This window comes from Salmo salar, chromosome 29 (genome assembly GCF_965601325.2).
Source record: "Salmo salar chromosome 29, fSalSal1, whole genome shotgun sequence".
Lineage (NCBI taxonomy): Eukaryota > Metazoa > Chordata > Actinopteri > Salmoniformes > Salmonidae > Salmo > Salmo salar.
In genome coordinates this window covers 17802577-17826166 of record NC_138319.1, presented here as the reverse complement: position 1 = coordinate 17826166, position 23590 = coordinate 17802577, and the positions used below count along the sequence as shown (strand labels likewise).

Sequence of the window (23590 nt, the reverse complement as noted above, 5' to 3'; positions counted from 1 at the left end):
ACCATTCCACAGATTCCGCACCAGCCATTACCACTAGCCCGTCCTCCCCAATTAAGGTGCGACCAACCTCCTGTGGTCTAGTCCTGCTGATTCACCGAAAATGTATATCATCTACATAATCTATAATGCGGCACCAAATGGTACCTTATGGGCCCTGGTCAAAGTACTGAATTCATAGAGAATAGGGTGCTATTTGGAATGCACATTATATTATGATGTGCTAATGAGAGAACATGAAGGTGTCTCTGCTACCCACAGTCACTGATCTAGGATCAGTTTAGCCTCCCCAAATCTTTTCCTAAACAATGAGGGGAGAAAATACCAAACTGACCTAGGGGCATGTTCACCGTACTCCTTGGCTCTCTCTCAATTCATCCTTCCTCGATTTCTTTCATCCTCTCTCCTCGCCTTCTTCTCAAAACGTATTGGAAGGTCAGAGGGTAGGGACTTTGGACCTTCTCCTCCAATATGGTTGAGAAGGAGGGGAGGAGATAGGACGTGAGGAATCAAAGAAATACAATTGAGATTCACTCTAGGGGTAAAATTCACCCTCCTTATGGGTTGCTTAAATTGATGAATGTGGTGGTTTTCAGTATTAAGGAGGATACCACCCCCTAGTGGTATGAACTAAAAGGCACATCTAATACTTTTAAGTTGCACTTCTCTTGAATACAAGTCAGTACATGGCACTGTAACCCATTGATTAGTACAGGCCAGGTAGGCAAAAAGTAGTCTACCTGAGGATGAAGCTTGTGTTTGTGTGCAGTTCTTTTTCTTACACAGAGGATGGACCCAAGCCAAGGCCCCACACTGTCACTTATTTAAGAGAGGTTGTGTTTTCAGTTGCAATTCTAGTAGGCTATTAGGACATGCCTAGGTATTATTGTCGTTATGTCATGTGGTTTATATGTGTGGAATGTAGATGATAAAACTTCTGTGACTGCAATTGAGTAATTGCAGACTGCTTTGAGTGGCCTGTTTGAGTAGGAGTGTAACCAACTGAGACTTTAGTAGACTGTGTTTGAGTGTCAACCGAAGACGGTAATGTAAGATACAGGAAAGAGAATAGAGATGCCGTACAACACAGTTTCAAAGTCAATCTGTTTCATTGGATACAATGAAAACCTCTGCCAAGCAAATACTGACAGTAAAATATAAACTTTGTTTCAGTATATATGAGACTTTGTTTTAGTGTATTGGTTGAGTAGACTGTGTTTGAGTATGTCAGCAGCAGATGGTAAGGTAAGATAAATGAAAGAGTTTTTGTATGTGTGTATGTTGCAGAATCTCACTTTTTTTCCCCCTCACTCCTCCTGGCGATACAGCAGCTAAATGTGTCCTACCTTTCTCCTACTTTTAGGACCAACACCTTCAAAAGGCAAATAAACGCTGCAAGGGGATAAGCGTGTCCACTTAGTGGAGAAGAGAGGGAGAGAGAGAAAGAGAGAGAGAGAGAGAGAGAGGGGGAGAGAGAGAAAGTAGGTAGACTGAGAGAAGGAGGTTGTGCTAATTGCAAACTGTCAGCTGGAGGATATCTCTTTCTCTTTCCTTCACCCCAACGCACACTCAGTTACTGTACGGAAAGTTGTACTGCATGGGCACATGCTGACAAGCCGCCATACAAACATGTTTTCCCATGCTCTTCTGGGGAACAACAGGAGAATATGATAAAATAATCCAATGCATCCTAGAAACTATAGTTCAGACAGGAAACGCCACATATTCGTTTAACAATTTATTCGAAAAAGATTACAATACAGCAATACATTAGTCCTGACGCCGAGCTCTGCTTGTTCGGGGTAGCTCACTTGCAGAGATGCATCATGTTAAGATAATAATAATTGCAGGCAGTGAGAAAGGTACGCTGTACAAATCCCTCTGTCTGAAACAAAAGCAGAGCCATAACAGGTGGAGGCTGGCGTGGGGTGGGAAAGCAGACATGCATGACGAGTAACACGTTACAGCAATAGCACTCCAGTGTTTAATTGCTACATTTGAATTACTTCGCCACTACGGCCTATGTATTGCCTTATGTCCCTAATCTTACCTAATTTGCACACACTGTATATAGACTTTTCTATTGTGTTATTGACTGTACGTTTCTTTATTCCATGTGTAACTCTGTGATGTTGATTGTGTCACACCGCTTTGCTTTATCTTGGCCAGGTCGCAGTTGTAAATGAGAACTTGTTCTCAACTGGCCTACCTGGTTAAATAAAGGTGAAATAAAATGTAAATAAATTGCAGTTTGTTTTGGTTGGGTTTTTGGATTAGAGTTAGTCAATGCTGTATTTTGGTGACTCCAACTGCACACTGTATCCCATTTTCATGCACACGTTATCTAGTTAACATTACATTATTACATCTCACAGATTCATTCCCCGATGGTGTTAGATGATTGATTCTTTGATTGTTTTTAATGCCTTAGGCAGCGAGATGATTTTGTTGAAGATAATCAACTCAGGATGAATATTAAGCAATCATCAGATTGATCTGATATCAAGCTCCAGTCTTCTGAATCAAATCAAATTGTATTTGTCCCACGCGCCGAATACAACAGGTGTAGACTTTACAGTGAAATGCTTACTTCCAAGCCCTTAATCAACAACGCAGTTTTAAGAAAAATAAGTGTTCAGTAAAAAATAGACAAGTAAATTATTTTTAATAATAATAATTAAAGAGCAGCAGTAAAATAACAGTAACGAGGCTATATACAGGGGTGGTACCGGTACAATGAGTCAATGTGTGGGGGCAAAGGTTAGTCGAGGTAATTGTGGTAATATGTACATGTAGGTAGAGTTTAAGTGACTATGCATAGATAATAAACAGAGAGTAGCAGCAGCGTAAAAGAGGGGGTGGGGGGGTGACAATGCAAATAGTCTGGGTAGCCATTTGATTAGCTATTCAGGAGTCTTATGGCTTGGGGGTAGAAGATATTTAGATGCCTTTTGGACCTAGACTTGGCGCTCCGGTACCGCTTGCCATGCGGTAGCAGAGAGAACATTCTATGACTAGGGTGACTGGAGTCTTTGACAATTCTTAGGGCTTTCCTCTGACACCGCCTGGTATAGAAAGCTTGGCCCCAGTGATGTACTGGGCTGTATGCACTACCCTCTGTAGTGCCTTGCAGTCGGAGGCCGAGCAGTTGCCATGCCAGGCAGTGATGCAACCGGTCAGGATGCTCTTGTTGGTGTAGATGTAGAACTTTTTGAGGATCTGAGGACCCAACCAAATCTGTTCAGTCTCCTGAGGGGGAATAGGCTTTGTCGTGCCCTCTTCACGACTGTCTTGGTGTTTGGGCCATGATAGTTTGTTGTTGATGTGGACACCAAGGAACTTGAAGCTCTCAACCAGCTCCATTACAGCCTCATCGATGAGAATGGGGCGTGCTCGGTCCTCCTTTTCCTGTTGTCCATTCTCCCGAGGCGGGGTATGCAGCACAACCCCAATGGTGGGCCCAGGGGTTAAAGGTCAGCTGTTTCTCCTGAGTGATGTCTCTGCCTCAATATGACAGGACTCATCATAACATAATATTTTAGGTATATTCAGGATCACAAAAAATCTCTTCAACACCAGTTTCAACATTGTTCAGCATCTTTTGACTGCAGTTCACCTCTACATAGCCATCATGGTGGAATTAATCTGTAATTATACACTTAGTTCAGTACTTTCACGTATACATGTTCACGCAACTGTTGGATGACCATGAACGTAACCCTGTTTGCTGACCTCATGTAATTCAAGATGAGAAAGGAAAGGGAACAATCAGAAGCTGTTTTGGAAACACTGTGATGTCGTAATAAATGTGTGGTGTCGTAATAAATGTGTAATGAATTAAATGAAATGTCCTTTTGAATACAGAAACGTGCAATGAGCTAATTTATCCTTTCATGCTTTAGAAAACAAAACGCCATCGGGTCTCTCTCGTCTCCAACAGACATTGAAACACAAGAACAGTAATACTCTCTAGCCTAGAGAACATTATCTCCCTTAAATGTTGCCTGGAATGTCAATTATACAGTGTGGAGTATTGGTTGGGGATTATGCATAAGGGGGTCTTATCACTGGTTCATTATGACATATGAATTGCAACCCAGAGGTTGAGGCTGCATATTACATATGTCACATACAGCCAGCTAATGGCAGCAGGTGCCCTCTCCTTCAAATCGTTCAAAGAAAGTCTCTTAGAGTAGGTTTTGTTACCCACACAATCTGTACGGATGTTAGGTTTCAAGAAATGAGGACAGAGTATTAATTTGCAGTACTGTATAATAGATTTATTCAGACAAGAGAAGATTGGAAACACGTCTGTTCTCGGAGTAAAATGATCTTGATGATAAATGTGTATTTATACATTATTTAAACATTACCCTCCACCGAAATGCAGAACTAGTTACAGTATGTACAGTACATAAAGTCATTGGATCAACTGCAACAACATTTGTCAAGATCAACTCCAACTGGTTGCCAACTCCCGCCAGATTTTCCTTGTCGGCCAACGGATTTGAACCGGCAAAACACTTACTGGCCGGCTTCTAACATTGAGCCTCCTTCTGCCTCTCAGTTGGTGATTAACATGAATATTTTTCTTGCAAGTGACCCCACTTTACACAGTAGTCTAATAAATCTCTTTGATGTAAAAGCCTCTCCGATTCACAAACAAATAACTTCCCAACTAATGTATCACTTACAGTTCAGTAAACATAAAGTAGTTGCTGTTCTTAAATCAGATCAGTAATACTCTTTGCTTTAAAAGTCTGTATCAACTACTGTCACCGGTGGTTGATTTTCCTGAATGTAAGGGTTGAGTGTGTGCACCAATCCCCTGCTTACTGATTGCCACGTTTCTTAGCCATAGCCTTGGCTAGTTCTGACATGAAGTCCCCGCCCCCGGGCGCTGCTAGCGGTGGTGTAGTCCTCTTGGGTGGAGGGGGGCCTGTTCTCCTCACCGACGGGGTCGATTGTAACCCTGCCGAGGCAGGTGGGGGAGGAGGTGGAGGCGGGGGTGCTCCAGCCCCTATATAGGACTGGCGAGGTGGAGGTACTGGTACGGAACCCCTGTTGGTCACAGGGCAGAAGGCAGGATCAGGTGGTGGAGGTGGTAGGGGAAAACCTGGGTCCGGTGGTGGTGGTGGTAGGAAGCTGACTGGAGGTGGAGGGGGTAACGAGCCGGCACCTGGACCGAATCCAAGAGTTGGAGGTGGGGGAGGGAGGAAGTCTGGAGGTGACTCAGAGCTGTCGTCCTGGGAGAGAGATGGAGGTGGTGGAGGGAGGTTGGCCATGGATGTCGGCGATGGGGGGAAGCTGGTGGGCAGGCTGGGCAGTTGTCGTGGGACAGAGGTTGCTGGTGGGCCTCTCTTGTTAGCCAGGGGCGGTGGTGGTGGGGGCAGCACTGGGTCAGGGGGTGGCGGGGGTAGGATCTGTGTAGGTAACAGGGGGGGTGGTGGAGGCAGTGCATTGCCAACCTTGGCCACAGGTTCTGCAGGGGGCTGGGGAGCATGTCCATTGGCCTGACCAGAGGCTTTGGCTGGGAGAAGAGCAGAGAGAAACAGACAAGCAATAAATAAGATCTTTCATCTTATCAATACAGTCATTAATTCAAATTTGATTTGAAGGGTTCTTGACTTTGTACACCCAGTATAGTAAAACAAGGATGATCTCTCCATTGATAATCTTTTTGCTCACAGCTAATTTCTACCAGCAGAAAGGGTGTTTACTAACCATTCGTGGTAGGGGAAGGTGTTGACGGAATGGACGTTGTAGCGGCGGTGCGGTTGGTCCATGCGGCGGTGACTGCAGCCTTCTTCATCGAAGTTTTGTAGTTTTCGTACAGAGACTTCCCATACTGAGAGGGACAAACACCAACCGTTACAATACACGCAAGACCACCAAACCCTGTCTGCCTAACACGTCACCGTTTATGTTTATGCCTTAGATATACAGGCTGTTGAGCTGTCTGCGTTCACCTTTGCGATGCGTATCCCCGTCACCCAGAGATTCATGGTCCAGGCGTCATCACAGCACAGATACTTAATATACTGAGACTCTTTCTGGATCTGGGGGTGCTGAAGTTAGGGATGGAGAGAAAGGACACATCTTTAGGGTAGCGAATCAGTGAGACAAAACGATTGCGTCACCTCCAATGAGGATTGTATGAGCTTCCAATGCTGTTGTGTTTTTTTGGGGGGGGGGGGGGGGGGGGTGATTCCAGCCATATGATCTCTAAAGTCCTCTAATGTAGATTGCATAAAAATATCAGATATTCACGTTAGCAGAATTAAGGGTTACAGACTGATGACAGCGGTGAGATTTAAGAAAGGGAACTCCTCCATATTGAATGCGTTACTGAAAAGCTAGTGAAAATCAGACAGTCAGCACTCATGTGCCTCCCAGATAACATGGGAGACATCCAACACTGAGATGTCCACCCGGCTGATAGAGTTATGGCACTGCATCCATCACAGAGGGTGGTAAAGGAGGGAACCGAGTCATGCTTTCTCCCCTGGCCGTTGTTCAAACACAGCAGTTTGTATGAGATCGTTGTCTATCTGAGAGAAAATGTAGGGCCGTTAGCACTGTAGGGCCGTTACCACACACTGATTGGAATGATTCAGTGTTTTCCACTATGAAGCAGAATGTGTCTGGTAGTGCCACTAGGGGTCACAGTCTGTTTAAAATTGTGGGCCAGTGCATTTTGTTTTGGTCTTTGTTTTGGTCTCTCAGTGTTGTTAAGCTCACCACTGGGCAGATGTAACCACTACTGTCTGGGTAATATACTGTGATTGAAACTTTGGAGTGTTGAACCCAGTTAACATTGGTTGTGTCACACTGTAGTAAGATAATAGAACTGTCCAGCTTGTAGTCCCAAAAAACGAAAATTAGTTAGCATGTTCTACATTTGGTTCCTGTGTTTACCACAGACCTTATTTTCGGCATTTATCGAAAAACTCTACAAAAATCGCATTAATTTCCCCATAAGCTTTTGCCAACGAGCCATGGTGGAGTTGGTCTCCACTAATGCCTACAAAAAGATGCCATTACTATTGCTCTCTGTAACATCTGAGTCTAAATGCCTAGCTCCGTTTCACTCCTTCAGCGATGCAGTATGAGCATTGATGACCCACTGCAGAGCTAGACATTAGAGAACTTTGCTAAACCTGCCCAGGGTTCCAACCTGTCTGCTGCATTGACTGAGATCATCTTCCTTCAGCCTCACTTCTTCAACCCTCTGGCCTTGGGGGGATATCTCTCAGTGAAATGTAATTCGGTCTCCTTGCCTCTCTAAGCTCTTTGGCTTTGATTCCCAACACCTCCTAGACCTAGAGAATAATGGTTGTTGCTGATTCAAGTGTTTCCAAGAGGAGGGGAGAAAAGAAAGAACAGTTTCAGATCCTTAAAAGACTATAACCACCAACCCATCCAATTCTCGTTTTTTCAAATCAGTGAGGAACTCGTGTTCTGAGAAGAAGTGCGGATCTTATTGAAAGATACAATGTGAAACCGAGCCAACTGAAGAGAGCCCACTATATCGCTTCCAAGTAAAGGGTTTTCACCAAGACAAATACTCTACTATGACTAACGTGTTACAGACCAAATAACCATATTTGGCGACGTTTACAGTGTTCCTCGTGCCATTCATTTTATCTAACTCACTTGTGAATTAAATGGCCTATAAAAAGGGGGGACTTTTCACTTCCTGAAAGTAATGAACTGTTACTATATATATTGAAGTTCTCAATTCCAGCAAGGCAGCTGTCGGGTTGACCACAGTATCAGTCTGTAGAGTGACATAAAAATATACCCGAGTTATTTACAATTATAATAAACAAAACCCTCACTGTATGCTTATTTAATATGTTCGTGCATAGTACTTACACTTGCAGCATATGAGATACCTTTCCAAATAAAGCTATTCAATATTTAGACTATTACAGTAGGTCATAGTGGAAGAGTTAAGCTCGGTTTAAAGGAGAAATCTGCAGTTCAAACAATAACAAAGAGGACACCCAGCTACTGTTAATAGTGAAAAGCTGTGGGATGGGGCTGGAGAAAATGTAACCACTCTCAAATTCATAGACAGAGCTATGGATGCAAGGACTGACCATTGATACCAAAATTATAGTCTTAACCATGTTTTGAGACTATACAGTGTTTGTTTAGAATTACAACATTTACAAACAAAGGAGTAAAAGAAGCTTATATTTTGGGTTCTGATGGGGTACGATAGTTGAACGAAGCTAATGAGGCATCGATCAAGAATCAATGGGTATATATAATTTATTTAAAAGTCCAAAAATGTACGTAGCAATTGAAGATAATATTGGGGAAGAGAAGCACTCATGTAGTTTCTCTCTTTATCTACCTTGTACTAACTGTGACTTTTAAGCTGTGAGACTAAAATGGGGTCGTCCTTCCAAAAAAAGTGCTATCAACTGTTCACTCACCTTCAGAACGAAACAGAAATCTGTTGGGGACTTGTATTTGTTTTTGAACTCTTTGCCATAGTACACATTTACATTGTCGAACTGGACGAAACACACCAGGTCACGAGATGTCTGTGGGAAAAAAGGTAGTCAAACTTGAATCTTGAATGACAGTATTGTGTTCGAACACTAAAGCCCAACTTCAAATAATGTGATCACTTAATCAATGCCTTGCAACAAGAGCCAGTAGCCACTGTAGCCTTACAGTAGCACCTTCACTCATCGTCAGTAGAGTTGAGTAACATTTAAGGATGTAATGTATGAATGGCGTGTGTATGAATAACTGTTGCCACAAGATGAAAGATGTAAGTTAATATAGGTAGCCAGTGAGGTGCAAATACTCCAGTTGTATTTTTAGAGTGGCTTGAAGGAAATAAGGGGTTGATATGGAAAAAAGTATTTTAGCACTATAACTTTGTAGTCCAAGAGTAAAGAACCTCCCAGCCATTTCATTAAGGTCTCAGTTGACATTGAGATTTTCAGACTTCTTTTTTATCTTACCTTTTTTTTTTGCGGGGAAAAGGGTTACTTTTGATCACATAGCAACTGTGTATGTATGTTGGGTTAGCTGGGAGTGTACAGTGTTCTGTTCACACTGAACTGAGACAGACTGGGCCATATAGCCAGTGGATGTGTTTTCTTTATCTGGGTTGTAGCCCAAGATGTCCCTTTTTGACCTCTGAACTTTGATCTGCTGACCTTGCTCTTCCCTTTGGGTACATAATAAATTCCAGAGGCCCGCAGCAGGAAGAGGCGCTGTTTCCACGACTTCTTGCCATCCTCCCTGAGATAGAGCACCCCCTCTAAGTCAGGCACGATGATGGAGGTCCCACAGAAGTTCTCCTGTGTGGGGAGGAGGCAGGAAGGGAGAAAGAAGTCACAGAAAGGTCACATCATTGGAAACTGTCACTCAACATGAAGTCTCACTTCTTTTCAATGGTGTAGTCTATGTGGTGGTGTTTGTGTTATTTACCTCCACGAGTAACTCCTTGTCTCTGTCTTTCATGTCTTTGATAGTTTTCTTGTCCTTCTTCCACAGATAAAAGTTCTATCGTGAGAAAAATATTAGCGTTACCATGCCTGTTAAAATAAGTAAAAACTTTAGGGTCATGTACATTTTACAACAACAAAAAATCACGCATGGTACTTCAACCTTTATCTTAACTGACGTGAAGAGTTTGGATTGCAATAGTAGCCATGCTATTCAAGAGGGATTTAAGTAAAATTATATTTTCTTATATTCACACGGATTTACACGGTAATCATGTTTCCACGGAAAAATGAAAGCACTTAATAATTGTAAGAATACACAATGTAGTATTTTAGAAATGAGACAATCCCTCACACATTTTTCCATACACTTCAGGCCTGCATATGATACGACAGCCTCTCGCTGCCAACAGCCAAAACGCATTAGTACATTACAAAGGGCTCTGTTGGAACAATAAACATTGTTTCAACATTATTAAATTGCCATGTCTTTCACTGGCGGACATTTTGTTTGATGCATTAATGTGAAGATGACATAAAGGGGTCTGTCTGTTTTGAAAGGATATCTCATGATTGAGCAAACATTTGAAAGTAACCAGAGTTGAAATAATGGAGAGATTGATTTGCAAAAACAGAGAGGCAAAGAAAAATGGTCTGCTGAGTATTGAGCTGTCAGGATATCATGACCAGACCACCTCACTTTATTTGAAATCAGGGCTGTCGGCAAAACCTTTTTCAATTCTTGTTATGGAACAGGCATTTCTGATGATAATTATGCAGGATGTGTATTTGTTCTATGTTTACTCAGCACAAATGATACACTTGGAAAGTCATTGCAGTTTGAAAAAGCAATGTGAAAAACTCACCTGAGGGTTTTTGAAGACTTCATATTTGTCTGGTCTCTCTTGGAAGATAACTTTGTTTTCACTGTCCCTTGTCCATGCAGACAGTGGGTCTACTAGGTTCTCGTGATCTTCAAAACCCCTTTCTGTCAATACAAAGGAACACAGAGCTCACACAATAATCTGTTATTAATCTATTCTAAGTGGCTATTATGTTAGTCCTTGGAAAATAATCTATCAGGGGTCAGTCATATAATGATAAGATGGAGCCTTCACCAAGATGGCGTAGCAGTCAGACGTCTTTGTCCTGTCGTGTCCCTTGTATATATCTTTTTACATCTTTTTTTTCGCATATCTTTTAAAAATATTTTCCTAAACCTCAACTTCAAAATACTCTCCTGCAACCCGCCTCGTCCAATGTGGCGTGGATCTGTTTTTTTTTTCTAAATTATTTCTATTTACTTCGGATCTGGAATCCCTCAACTGAAGCTAGCCAACTAACTACCTACCAGCTATCAGTCAGCAAACCATTGCTAGCGGTCATCAGCTAACCTTTAGCTCGGAAAGCTCTCTCCAGTTTGAACAACGTGACTCAAACCAGAACATATATATTTTTTCTCCATATCCCCGGATTCCCACCGCAAACTCTGAACATTTTCATCTGGATCTTCGCAACTAGCTAACCGCAATCCCGGGTGACTACTCCTGGCTAGCGTTTCGATCCTGGAGCAAGCACCAATTAGCCTGAAGCTAGCCCGGCCAGGGCTCCTGTGCTACCACCGAAGCCCACTCCTGGGCTACAATATCCGGACCCCTTCTATTGCCGGTACGGGGTATGGAACCCCGCCGATCCTCTACGACTGGAATACCGACATAATCTGCCTGAGGATTCCAACAGGCCCCTCAGGCGCGATGTCTGCTGAAGGCCCATTCTGCTAACCGTGACCTGCTAGCTACCTAGAGCTACTTGGAACCCTACTAATTCCACGACTGGTCTACCACCATCGTATCGACGCCACCGCACGAAGAGGCAAAAACAGACTTCGCGACGTCCCCCAAAGGCTAACTGCTAGCTTGCTTGCCCCGGTCTGCTAACTGCTAGCTTGCCTGCCCCAGTCTGCTAACTGCTAGCCCCGGTCTGCTAACTGATTGCTTGCTAACCCGGTCTGCTAACTGCTAGCTTGCCAGCCCCGGTCTGCTAACTGCTAGTTTGTTTAGCCCCGGCCTACTTAACTGTTAGCTTGTTAGCAATGGCCTGCTAACTGTCTGAATCGCCGTGTCCCCAGTCAGCCCAACCACTCACTGGACCCATATGTTCACTTGGCTACGCATGCCTCTCTCTAATATCAATATACCTCGTCCATTACTGTCCTGGTTAGTGATTACTGTCTTATTTCACTGTAGAGCCTCTAGCTCTGCTCAATATGCCTTAAGCAAACATGTTGTTCCACCTCCTACATATGCGATGACATCACCTGGTTTAAAAGTCTCTAGAGACTATATCTCTCTCATCATTACTAAATGCCTAGGTTTACCTCCAATGTACTCACATCCTACCTTACCTTTGTCTGTACACTATGCCTTGAATCTATGCTATCGTGCCCAGAAACCTGCTCCTTTTACTCTCTGTTCCGAACGTGTTAGACGGCCAGTTCATATAGCCTTTAGCCATACCCTTATCCTACTTCTCCTCTGTTCCTCTGGTGATGTGGAGGTTAATCCAGGTCATGCAGTGCCTAGCTCCACTCCCACTCCCCAGGTGCTCTCATTTGTTGACTTCTGTAACCGTAAAAGCCTTGGTTTCATGCATGTTAACATTAGAAGCCTACTCCCTAAGTTTGTTTTACTCAATGCTTTAGCCCACTCTGCCAACCTGGATGTCTTAGCCGTGTCTGAATCCTGGCTTAGGAAAACCACCAAAAACCCTGAAATCTCCATCGCTAACTATAACATTTTCCGCAAAGATAGAACTGCCAAAGGGGGCGGTGTTGCAATCTACTGTAAAGATAGCCTGCAGAGTTCTGTATTACTATCCAAGTCTGTACCCAAACAATTCAAGCTTCTACTTCTAAAAATCAACCTTTCCAGAAACAAGTCTCTCACTGTTGCCGCTTGCTATAGACCACCCTCTGCCCCCAGCTGTGCCCTCGATACCATATCTGAATTGATTGCCCCCCATCTATCTACTGAGCTCGTGCTACTAGGTGACCTAAACTGGGACATGCTTAACACCCCGGCCATCCTACAATCTAAGCTTGATGCCCTCAATCTCACACAAATTATCAATGAACCTACTAGGTACAACCCCAAATCCATAAACACGGGCACCCTCATAGATGTCATCCTAACTAACTCGCCCTCCAAATACACCTCTGCTGTTTTCAATCAAGGTCTCAGCGATCACTGCCTCATTGCCTGCATCCGTAATGGGTCTGTGACCAAACGACCACCCCTCATCACTGTCAAATGCTCCCTAAAACACTTCTGCGAGCAGGCCTTTCTAATCGACCTGGCCGGGGTATCCTGCAATGACATTGACCTCATCCTGTCAGTAGATGATGCCAGGCTATTCTTTAAAAGTGCCTTCCTCACCATCATAAATAAGCATGCCCTGCTCAAAACATGTAGAAATAGGAATAGATATAGTTCTTGGTTCACTCCAGACCTGTCTGCCCTTGACCAGCACAAAAACATCCTGTGGCGTTCTGCATTAGCATCGAATAGCACCCGTGATATGCAACTTTTCAGGGAAGTTAGGAACAAATATACACAGGCAGTTAGGAAAGCTAAGGCTAGCGTTTTCAAACAGAAATTTGCATCCTGTAGTACTAACTCAAAAAAGTTCTGGGACACTGTAAAGTCCATGGAGAATAAGAGCACCTCCTCCCAGCTGTCGACTGCTCTGAGGCTGGGAAACACTGTTACCACTGATAAATCCACTATAATTGAAAATTTCAATAAGCATTTCTCTACGGCTGGCCGTGCTTTCCACCTGGCTACCCCTACCCCGGTCAACTGCCTGGCACCCTCCACAGCAACCCACCAAAGCCCCCACCATTTCTCCTTTACCCAAATCCAGATAGCTGATGTTCTGAAAGAGCTGCAAATTCTGGACCCCTACAAATCAGCCGGGCTAGACAATCTGGACCCTCTCTTCCTACAATTATCTGCCGAAATTGTTGCAACCCCTATTACTAGTCTGTTCAACCTCTCTTTCGTATCGTCTGAGATTCCCAAAGATTGGAAAGCTGCCGCGGTCATCCCCCTCTTCAAAGGGGGTGACACTCTAGACCCAAACTGCTACAGACCTATATCGATCCTACCCTGTCTTTCTAAGGTCTTCGAAAGCCAAGTTAACAAACAGATTACCGACCATTTCGAATCCCACCGTACCTTCTCTGCTATGCAATCTGGTTTCCGAGCTGGTCATGGGTGCACCTCAGCCACGCTCAAGGTCCTAAACGACATCATAACCACCATCGATATCTCGCTGGTCACCCCCAAAGCCAATTCCTCCTTTGGTCATCTTTCCTTCCAGTTCTCTGCTGCCAATGACTGGAACGAACTGCAAAAATCTCTGAAGCTGGAGACTCATATATCCCTCACTAGCTTTAAGCACCAGTTGTCAGAGCAGCTCACAGATCACTGCACCTGTACATAGCCCATCTGTAAACAGCCCATCTATCTACCTACCTCATCCCCATACTGTATTTATTTATTTATCTTGCTCCTTTGCACCCCAGTATCCCTACTTGCACATTAATCTTCTGCACATCTACCATTACAGTGTTTAATTGCTATATTGTAATTACTTTGCCACCATGGCCTATTTATTGCCTTAACTCCCTTATCTTACCTCATTTGCACTCTCTGTATATAGACTTTTGTTTTCTTTTGTTCTACTGTATTATTGACTATGTTTTGTTTATTCCATGTGTAACTCTGTGTTGTTGTATGTGTCGAATTGCTATACTTTATCTTAGCCAGGTCGCAGTTGCAAATGAGAATTTGTTCTCACCTAGCCTACCTGGTTAAATAAAGGTGAAATAAAAATAAATAAAAAGCCTTTGGCCTACCAACATGTAATCCTTTTTACATGTACTTATGTTGAATGAGGTTATTGTATGATCAATATTATATCATTATTGCAACACCTTTTTTTCACAGAACAATATGCTGTAGAATATAATGGTGACCCTAACCCTGATAAAATGTCAAACACAGCTACAAAAATGTACACTCTTCACTGCATACATTCCTTTTGTTTTGTAAGGTACTGTTATTTTTCTAAACAATTCTAGCATATCACCAAATATAGTTTACGAGACCAATGTATTCGGCACATGGACACACATGGTTTGAAGTAGATTTCACTAACATACAATTCCCCATTTACAGTTCTACGCAGAATGGTATTGCGCTTAAAATGGACCCAGTAAAAGACAAGTCACTCATTTGCTTACAGATTTAAAGTGGTATTACAACACATTAAGAGAACTATTAAGAGAACGTTCTGCTTCTTCCCACCACGTTGCCCACCCACACTCTGGTGTTTCATCATCATGTCTGGGCTTTTCACTGTAGTTTCACAATGTTTCTCAATGACAGGCTACTAGTACTAATTAAAACCGAGACAGGCTTTAAGCGTTAGCCAATAGCTTCTGGGGCTGTAGTCTGTGGCCTATTACTGCCATTAAATGGCTGGTGAGGGCGTGACACTTTGCTCCTAAAAGTGTCCCATAGGGAATGGTTACGAGTTAAAATCCCATTGAACTACATTACTGTATCTGCATGGTATGTTGCAGTGCAGGATGCTGTGTATGGTGAACACATGGATGTCTCACGGAAATGAAAATAGTATTATTTATTTTTATTTCCCCTTTATTTAACCAGGTAGGCTAGTTGAGAACAAGTTCTCATTTACAACTGCAACCTGGCCAAGATAAAGCAAAGCAGTGCGACACAAACAACAACACAGAGTTACACATGGAATAAACAAACATACAGTCAATAATACAATAGAGAAAGTCTATATACAGTGTGTGCAAATGAGGTAGGATAAGGGGGGTGAGGCATTAAATAGGCCATAGTGGCACAATTATTACAGTATGGCAAATTAAACACTGGGGTGATAGATGTGCAGAATATGAGTGTGCAAGTAGAGATACTGGGGAGCAAAGGAGCAAAATAAATAAAATAAATAACAATATGGTGATGAGGTAGTTAGATGGGCTATTTACAGATGGGCTATGTACAGGTGCAGTGATCTGTGAGCTGCTCTGATAGCTGGTGCTTAAAACTAGTGAGGGAGACATGAGTCTTCAGCTTCAGTGATTTTTGCAGTTCGTTCCAGTCATTGGCAGCAGAGAACTGGAAGGAAAGGCTGCCGAAGGAGGAATTGGCTTTGGGGGTGACCAGTGAACTATACCTGCTGGAGCGCGTGCTGCGGGTGGGTGCTGCTATGGTGACCAGTGAGCTGAGATAAGGCGGGGCTTTACCTAGCAACAACTTTTAGATGACCTGGAGCCAGTGGGTTTGGCGACGGATATGAAGCAAGGGCCAGCCAATGAGAGCTTACAGGTCGCAGTGGTGGGTAGTGTATGGGGCTTTGGTGACAAAACAGATGGCACTGTGATAGACTACATCCATTTTGCTGAGTAGAGTGTTGGAGGCTATTTTGTAAATGACATCGCCGAAGTCAAGGATCGGTAGGATAGTCAGTTTTACTAGGGTATGTTTGGCAGCATGAGTGAAGGATGCTTTGTTGCGAAATAGGAAGCCGATTCTAGATTTAATTTTGGATTGGAGACGCTTAACGTGAGACTGGAAGGAGAGTTTACAGTCTAACCAGACACCTAGGTATTTGTAATTGTCCACATATTCTAAGTCAGAACCATCCAGAGTAGTGATGCTGGACGGGTGGGTAGGTGTGGGCAGCAATCGGTTGAAGAGCATGCATTTAGTTTTGCTTCCATTTAAGAGCAGTTGGAGGCCACGGAAGGAGAGTTGTATGGCATTGAAGCTCGTCTGGAGGTTAGTTAACACAGTGTCCAAAGAAGGGCCAGAAGTATACAGAATGGTGTTGTCTGCGTAGAGGTGGATCAGAGAATCACCAGCAGCAAGAGCGACATCATTGATGTATACAGAGAAAAGAGTCGGCCCGAGGCTTGAACCCTGTGGCACCCCCATAGAGACTGCCAGAGGTCCGGACAACAGGCCCTCCGATTTGATACACTGAACTCTGTCAGAGAAGTAGTTGGTGAACCAGGCGAGGCAGTCATTTGAGAAACCAAGGATGTTAAGTCTGCCGATAAGAATGTGGTGATTGACAGAGTCGAAATGTCACGTTATGACCTGTAAAGGTGTTATTTGTTAGTGTTTAGTTTGGTCAGGACGTGGCAGGGGGTATTTGTTTTATGTGGTTCATGGTGGTTGTGTGTATGTGTCCATGTAGAGAGGCGTATTTGATTCATTAGTCCAGGGCTTTGGTTATTGTTCTATGTTAGTTTATTTCTATGTTCTGTCTAGTCATTTGTATTTCTATGTTTAGTTAATTGGTGTTGGGGCCTTCAGTTGGAGGCAGCTGTCTATCGTTGCCTCTGATTGAAGGTCGTATAATTAGGGGTGTGTTTGTATTGTGGAATGTGGGTAGTTGTATTCTGTTTTGTGCTTGTCACATGACTGAACTGTTAGTGTCGTTTCAGTTAATTGTATACGTGTTTATTTTGTTTCTCCTTCTTATATATTAAAAAGAGAAGATGAGTATACACTTCCCTGTTGCATCTTGGTCCTCCACACACGACAAGCGTTACACGAAAGCCTTGGCCAGGTCGATGAATACAGCTGCACAGTATTGTCTCTTATCGATGGCGGTTATGATATCGTTTAGGACCTTGAGCGTGGCTGAGGTGCACCCATGACCAGCTCGGAAACCAGATTGCATAGCGGAGAAGGTACGGTGAGATTCGAAATGGTCGGTGATCTGTTTGTTAACTTGGCTTTCAAAGACCTTAGAAAGGCAGGGTAGGATAGATATAGGTCTGTAGCAGTTTGGGTCTAGAGTGTCTCCCCCTTTGAAGAGGGGGATGACCACGGCAGCGTTCCAATCTTTGGGGATCTCAGACGATACGAAAGAGAGGTTGAACAAGCTTATAATAGGGGTTGCAACAATTTTGGTGGATAATTGTAGAAAGAGAGGGTCCAGATTGTCTAGTCCTGTTGATTTGTAGGCGTCCGGATTTTGCAGCTCTTTCAGAACATCAGCTATCTGATTAAGTAAATGGCACTTTAAGGGGGTAGACTTCAGCTTTAACTTTACAATGCCAACAAAGGTAAGTTATTAGTGTACATTTGACAATTTTCCAGAACATTTGCACCATGTAACATGTACAGTAAAACATTACATTCACAAGGACGTTTTAGGACGCAGATCAAAATCTATTTCATTTCCAATCGATCAGATATGTTTTGAGGTTTTATAGAAGCAGACGTACTGTATGCCTTCAAACAAAAATAAGTTTTGTTGCGAGTGACGCGTATCTGTGTCATAGACAGGAGTGGAGCATTGAGCATACAGTCATATCAGCAGTACTTCTGGTTTGTTCAAGAGTAACAGAGAAACACCCTGTCATGGAATATAGTCTTAAGGGCTAACATGTGGCAGTCCAAAATGTCATGCGCGTGAGGTGGCCAACATTGGTCTTCAAATAGACCTCATGCCAAAAAATAAACCACGTGTTGACCAAGGGGTAGTTCCTTTTTCCACTCATCTCCATTTGGGTTTACAATACATGCAAATGCACCACTGTATTCAAATTGCACTAACAGGAATTCAAAGATTATCATGAAGTCAAGTTGTGCTCCGCCGTTACAGAATATGGGCAATGGTTTGAAGGTTTGTCTTGACACTCCATAAACTGACTGCAATTAGAGGAATGAGCTTAGTGTTATAGGAGACCAGAAAGGATTACAGATGATCAGAAATGTATTACATCAGGTAAATCATGATTTGCATGTTTTTCCCAAAAGTAGGGCTTCTCCAGAGCAAACCAAAGACATGGTAATGAGCTGACTGAATGAACATGTTGCCTATAAAGCCCAACAGTAGCTGAGGTAGAGAGATGGAGGATTGAGGTCATGAGAACTATATTTCCGCATAACAGGGAGGATGACCGACCGTGTCCAATGCAGGAAATTAAACCCACCTGCCTGGTGTGTGTGCGTGTGTGTGGTGGGTTACATCAACGCCTCATTGTGTGCTCACCACAGCAAGGCTGTCATCGTGCCAATAAAAACACAGTCCATCATCTGGACCTGAATAAAATCCCACCTGGTATATCACCCTCTGTATGTGTGGTATAGAGTGAGTGCATTGAAACCACAAAACAGTATATATTGTGTGTGCGTGCATGCGTGGGTCTGTGTGTGTGTGTTTGGCGAGAGGATCAGGCTCACCAAGCTGCAGCTCGGGGTTGGTCTCTGACAGACTCCAGTCCACGTTGCAGTCACAGTGGGTCTTCTCAAACAGGTTGTCCAGAACATCCCTCACTGTCTGTCTCTCATCCACCATCAGTGTCTTGGAGCTACCATCATGCATCACCACTTTCACCACCAGCTGCATAGAGATAAGAGACATTTACAGAGATGAACATTTAAATATTGGCGGCATTGGAAAGTATGTATTGTGTACTAAATCCTAGTAATACGTGTAAAGACAGTAGGACACTGTCCAGGTTGCCGTTTCATGTTATATTTATGTGTTGCAGAACGAATTGTGAGCTTTTTATGATCATGACTCACGACACCTGGTGTATCCTACTCATGACAGCTCATAACAAATGACTTCTCACTTGCATGATAAAGCTGTAGAGTACATGGATAATGTATGGATAAAACAGTTGATAGCTTCATATTCCTCTCCATATAGCTTTATAATTCTTTCATGAACGCTTATGCAGAACTCATTCCATGTGTCATTTCAGAGGCTTTAATGTATATGACAGCTTTATAGCCCAGAGTGTGTTTCCAGTATGATGTTGATGAGAAAACAGTACAGGTGTGGGGGGAATAATACAGATGCCTTGATTCCAGCTGACCGTTGTATAACAGTCCTCAAAAGAGCTAGCCGTTACCACTAGCATTGGCGCTAGCTGAGCAGTCATAGGGTAGCATTGAATGATCATTAGCCTCTATGGAGCTATGGCGGTCGTGGTCTTGCTATCGCCCCATAAATAAAGCCCAAAATAGACTGGAATTAAGCTCACACTTCCTGGCTCATGTGGCCTTGAACTTCCTGTCGTCTGGCAACAGATCCCGACTTAGGAAGCAGAGAAGCTTCGCAGACCATCCAGAGGTCAGCCAAGTTGTGTCATAAATATGTGTCTTTCAAAGACGATAGCGTCGTAGAGGATTTGTCGTTTTAGATCAGGTTTTTTCCCCATTTCCTAAGAAGAAGAATGGATGGATGTGCACCACATGGTTAAGTAGTGTGTGTAATGGATCACTTCTAGAACTAGGTGTCTTCAAACGAGTGGATTCACAAAGGAAATGTGCTCATTCTGGAACCTTCGCTTTAATCTTGAGAACACATAAAGAAAAAGGCCTCATTGGCGTTTGACCACAGAGAACAACACCGCAGACCACTGAGAAATGAAACGTCTTTCTGCTCAGGACAGGTGTTTCTATGAACCCGGACAGAGGAGACAGAAAGTCTGTTTCCTGAACAGTCATTAGTGTCATTTTATATTACCATTAGGCACATAGGGCTACATGACATAGGCCTACATGACTGCAATGTTACCTAATCGAGTTACCTTACACACTGCTTCAGGCATTAAAAAAAATGAATCCATTTAACCTTTATTTTGACAGGGAGTCATGCTGAGACCAAGGTCTCTTTTACAGATGAGCCCCGTAATTACAAGCATATACACATCAATACAATATGAAAACAAAACAGAGATGCAAAACACAGTATGGAAAACAAACACGTTCTTCATTTAAAAGGTCCTCAATCAGCTGTCTGAAATGCCCGAGATGCACCAGTTCATCCAATTTTAGAACGTTTTGGAGATTATTCCACAAGTAAGCTGATTTACCTAACTCTGTAGACACCGAAGGAATTTCCAGAGTTAGCCATCCCTGAGACCAGTATTGTAATGCGTATATCTAAGGCGGAAGTTTTTGTAAAATAGCTTTATAAACAAAAAGAGAGAAATGCATCAATCTACGAGTTTTCAAATAGGGCCAACCTACTTTCTGATACAGAATGCAGTGATGTGCATTGAACCTATTGCCCGTAATAAAGCGCAATGCGCTGTGATAAACTACATACATCAAATGTTTTCAGTGTATTGGTAGCTGCATTCATATATAGATGGTGTCGTCATAGTCTGGGACCGGCAGGAATGTTGACTGAATGATCTGCTTTCTGTTATTTAGTGAGAGGCATGACCTATTTCTAAATGCAAAGCTCATTTTTATTCTCAGCTTCTTAAGTAACTTATATATGCCATTTCGTCAGTCCAGATGCCCAGATATTTACAGTGTCTTCAGAAAGTATTCACACCCCATATTTTGTTGTGTTTTAAAGTGGGTTTAAAATTGATTTGTCATTTTTTTGTCAACAATCTACACACAATACTAATATATTGTATCTTGTTTACGTAAGTATTCAACCCCCTGTCAATCAATACATGTTAGAGTCACCTTCTGCAGCGACTACAGCAGTAAATCTTTCTGGGTAAGTCTTTAAGCGCTTTCCACACCTGGATTGTGCAACATTTGCCCATTATTCTTTTCAATATACTTCAAGCTCTGTCATATTGGTTGTTGATAACCATTTCCAGGTCTTGCCATGGATTTTCAAGCAGATTTAAGTCAAAACTGTAACTCGGCCACTCAGCTACATTCACTGTCTTCTTGGTAAGGTACTCCAGTGTAGAGTTTGCCTTTTTTTGTTATTATCTTGCTGAAAGGTGAATTAATCTCCCAGTGTCTAGTGGAAAGCTGACTGAACCAGGTTTTCCTCTTGGATTTTGCCTGTGATTAGCTCTTTTCAGTTTATTTTGTATCCAGAAAACATGCCTTAACAATTACAAGCATACCCATAACATGATGCAGCCACCACTATGCTTGAAATATGTAGAGTGGAACTCAGTCATTTGTTGTGATGGATTTACCCCGAAAATAACACTTTGTATTCAGGACAAAAAGTTCATTGGTTTGCCACATATTTTGCAGTATTACTTTAGTGCCTTGTTGCAAACAGGATGCAAGTTTTGGAATATTTGTTTTCTGTATAGGCTTCCTTCTTTTCGCTCTGTCACTTATGGTGTAACTACAATGTTGTTGATCCATCCTCAGTTTTCTGCTATGACAGCCATTAAACTAAATTCACCATTGGACTCATGGTGAAATCCCTGAGCGGTTTCCTTCCTCTCCGGCAACTGAGTTAGGAAGAAGGCCTGTATCTTTGTAATGACTAGGGGTATTGATACACCATCCAAAGTGTAATTAATAACTTCACCATGCTCAAAGGATATTCAATGTCTGTTTTTTTTAGCATCTACCAATTAATGCTCTTCTTTGCAAGACATTGGTAAACCTCCCTGTTCTTTGTGGTTGAATCTATGCTTGAAATGCACTGCTTGAGTGAGGGACCTTACAGATAATTGTATGTGTAGTTTATAGAGATGAGGTAGACATAAAAAAAATATTTTAAACCCTATTATTGCACACAATAATAGAGTGAGTCCATGCAACTTATACTTGTTAAGCAATTTTTTACTACTGAACTTATTTAGGCTTGCCATAACAAAGGGGTTGAATACTTATTGACTCAAGACCTTTCAGCTTTAAATTTTTTATTAATTTGTAAAAATTCCGAAAAGCATAATTCCATTGTGACATTATGGGGTATTGTGTTTAGGCCAGTGACCAAAAATCTCAATTTAAATCAAATTTTAATTCAGGTTGTAACACAACAAAATGTGTAAAAATATAGGGGTGTGAATACTTTCTGAAGGCACTGTATAAGCAAGGACACAAACAATGTAGGCACTATCCAATGTGTTTATGCATAAATCATCATATACCATTTTAAGTGTTTTGGAAAATAACATATACTTGGTTTTACCTGCATTAAGTACCAATTTCAGTTCAACAAAGCCTTTCTGCAATGGAATAAAGGCAGATTGTAGCTGAAAGAGCCCGGTCAACTGTAGAGCAATAGCATACACAACTGTGTCATCTGCATACAGGTGTATGTTCAAATTTCTTGCAGATAGACCAATATTGTTTTTATAGACAGTAAAAAGTACAGGACCTAAAATCGACCCCTGTGGGACACCTTTCGTATTAACCAAGGAAACTTGACTTAACACCATCAGAGAATACACATTGTGTCCTGTCTGTCAGGTAGTTTTTAAACCAATTACATGATGCCTGATCCAGGCCAACTTCAGACAATCTTTGAATTAGTAGAAAGTGGTCAATGGTATCAAACGCTTTTGACAGATCAATGAAGAGGGCAGCAAAGAGTTTCCAGAGTTTCCTACAATTTACCACATAATTTAAAACCAGTGATTCAGCAGAGATAGTGCTATGATTTGACCTTAAACCAGATTGATAAAAACTTAGAATTCATTTCTTAGCTAGGAAAGATATAAACTGAAAGTTGATAGGCAAGACAGTTTAGAGATCGGCAATAATTATTTAGGTCGGAGGGGTCTCCAGCTTTGTGGAGAGGAAGCACATGGGCAACCTTCCAAACCCTGGAGTTAGCACGCAAGATAATCGTCAGGTTAAAAGTATGAGTCAATGATTTCGCAATCAGGGGAACATAAAGCTGCAACAAGAAAGGATCAAGCAGATCAGCCCCAGTGCATTTTCATTTAAAAAAGTATCAAGCAAGGCATCTAGTTGTTGAAATGAAAACAAAGATTGACTAGAAGTTGACAGATCTTTCATTGAGTAAACTAGACGCTGGGAGACGGAAGAGCAGTTGAACTGTTTTCCAAAATGAAGAGAGATCACCAGCAGTCTAAGATAGACCTTAGTGTAGCTTGATTTCATCTTTCTTAATTGAAGAAGTGCATCTATTTTGCAATTGACTGAAAAGCTGCCAATCCGCTACTGAGGGACAGTGTTTGACGTGTTCCAATGTCATGTTATGATACTGTTATGACAGCTCATTACATCTATTATATAATGTTAATGATGGTTTATTTTCAAAAGCATTACTGCGGTGAATCTGAGTAAAATAGTAGATTTCAC

General features: G+C 42.3%; 1 protein-coding gene across 2 annotated transcripts in view; it reads right to left on the bottom strand.

Annotated features, from left to right (window-relative positions):
* Positions 1–4251: 4251 nt before the first annotated feature.
* apbb1ip (amyloid beta precursor protein binding family B member 1 interacting protein) overlaps positions 4252–23590 on the bottom strand; it is a 32306-nt gene continuing 12967 nt past the window's right edge. Inside the window, exons 6-14 of one of the 2 annotated variants that reach the window (XM_045710620.2) lie at positions 18770–18929; positions 10340–10461; positions 9457–9531; positions 9183–9326; positions 8445–8555; positions 5967–6065; positions 5722–5845; positions 5177–5527; positions 4252–5146 (exon numbers count right to left, since the gene is read on the bottom strand). In XM_045710620.2, the coding sequence (XP_045566576.1) occupies positions 4830–5146; positions 5177–5527; positions 5722–5845; positions 5967–6065; positions 8445–8555; positions 9183–9326; positions 9457–9531; positions 10340–10461; positions 18770–18929 (1503 nt within the window). In that variant the 3' untranslated portion in view covers positions 4252–4829. Of the gene's footprint in view, positions 5528–5721; positions 5846–5966; positions 6066–8444; positions 8556–9182; positions 9327–9456; positions 9532–10339; positions 10462–18769; positions 18930–23590 lie in introns of both variants that reach the window. The other variant, XM_014181023.3, reaches the window with a different exon arrangement.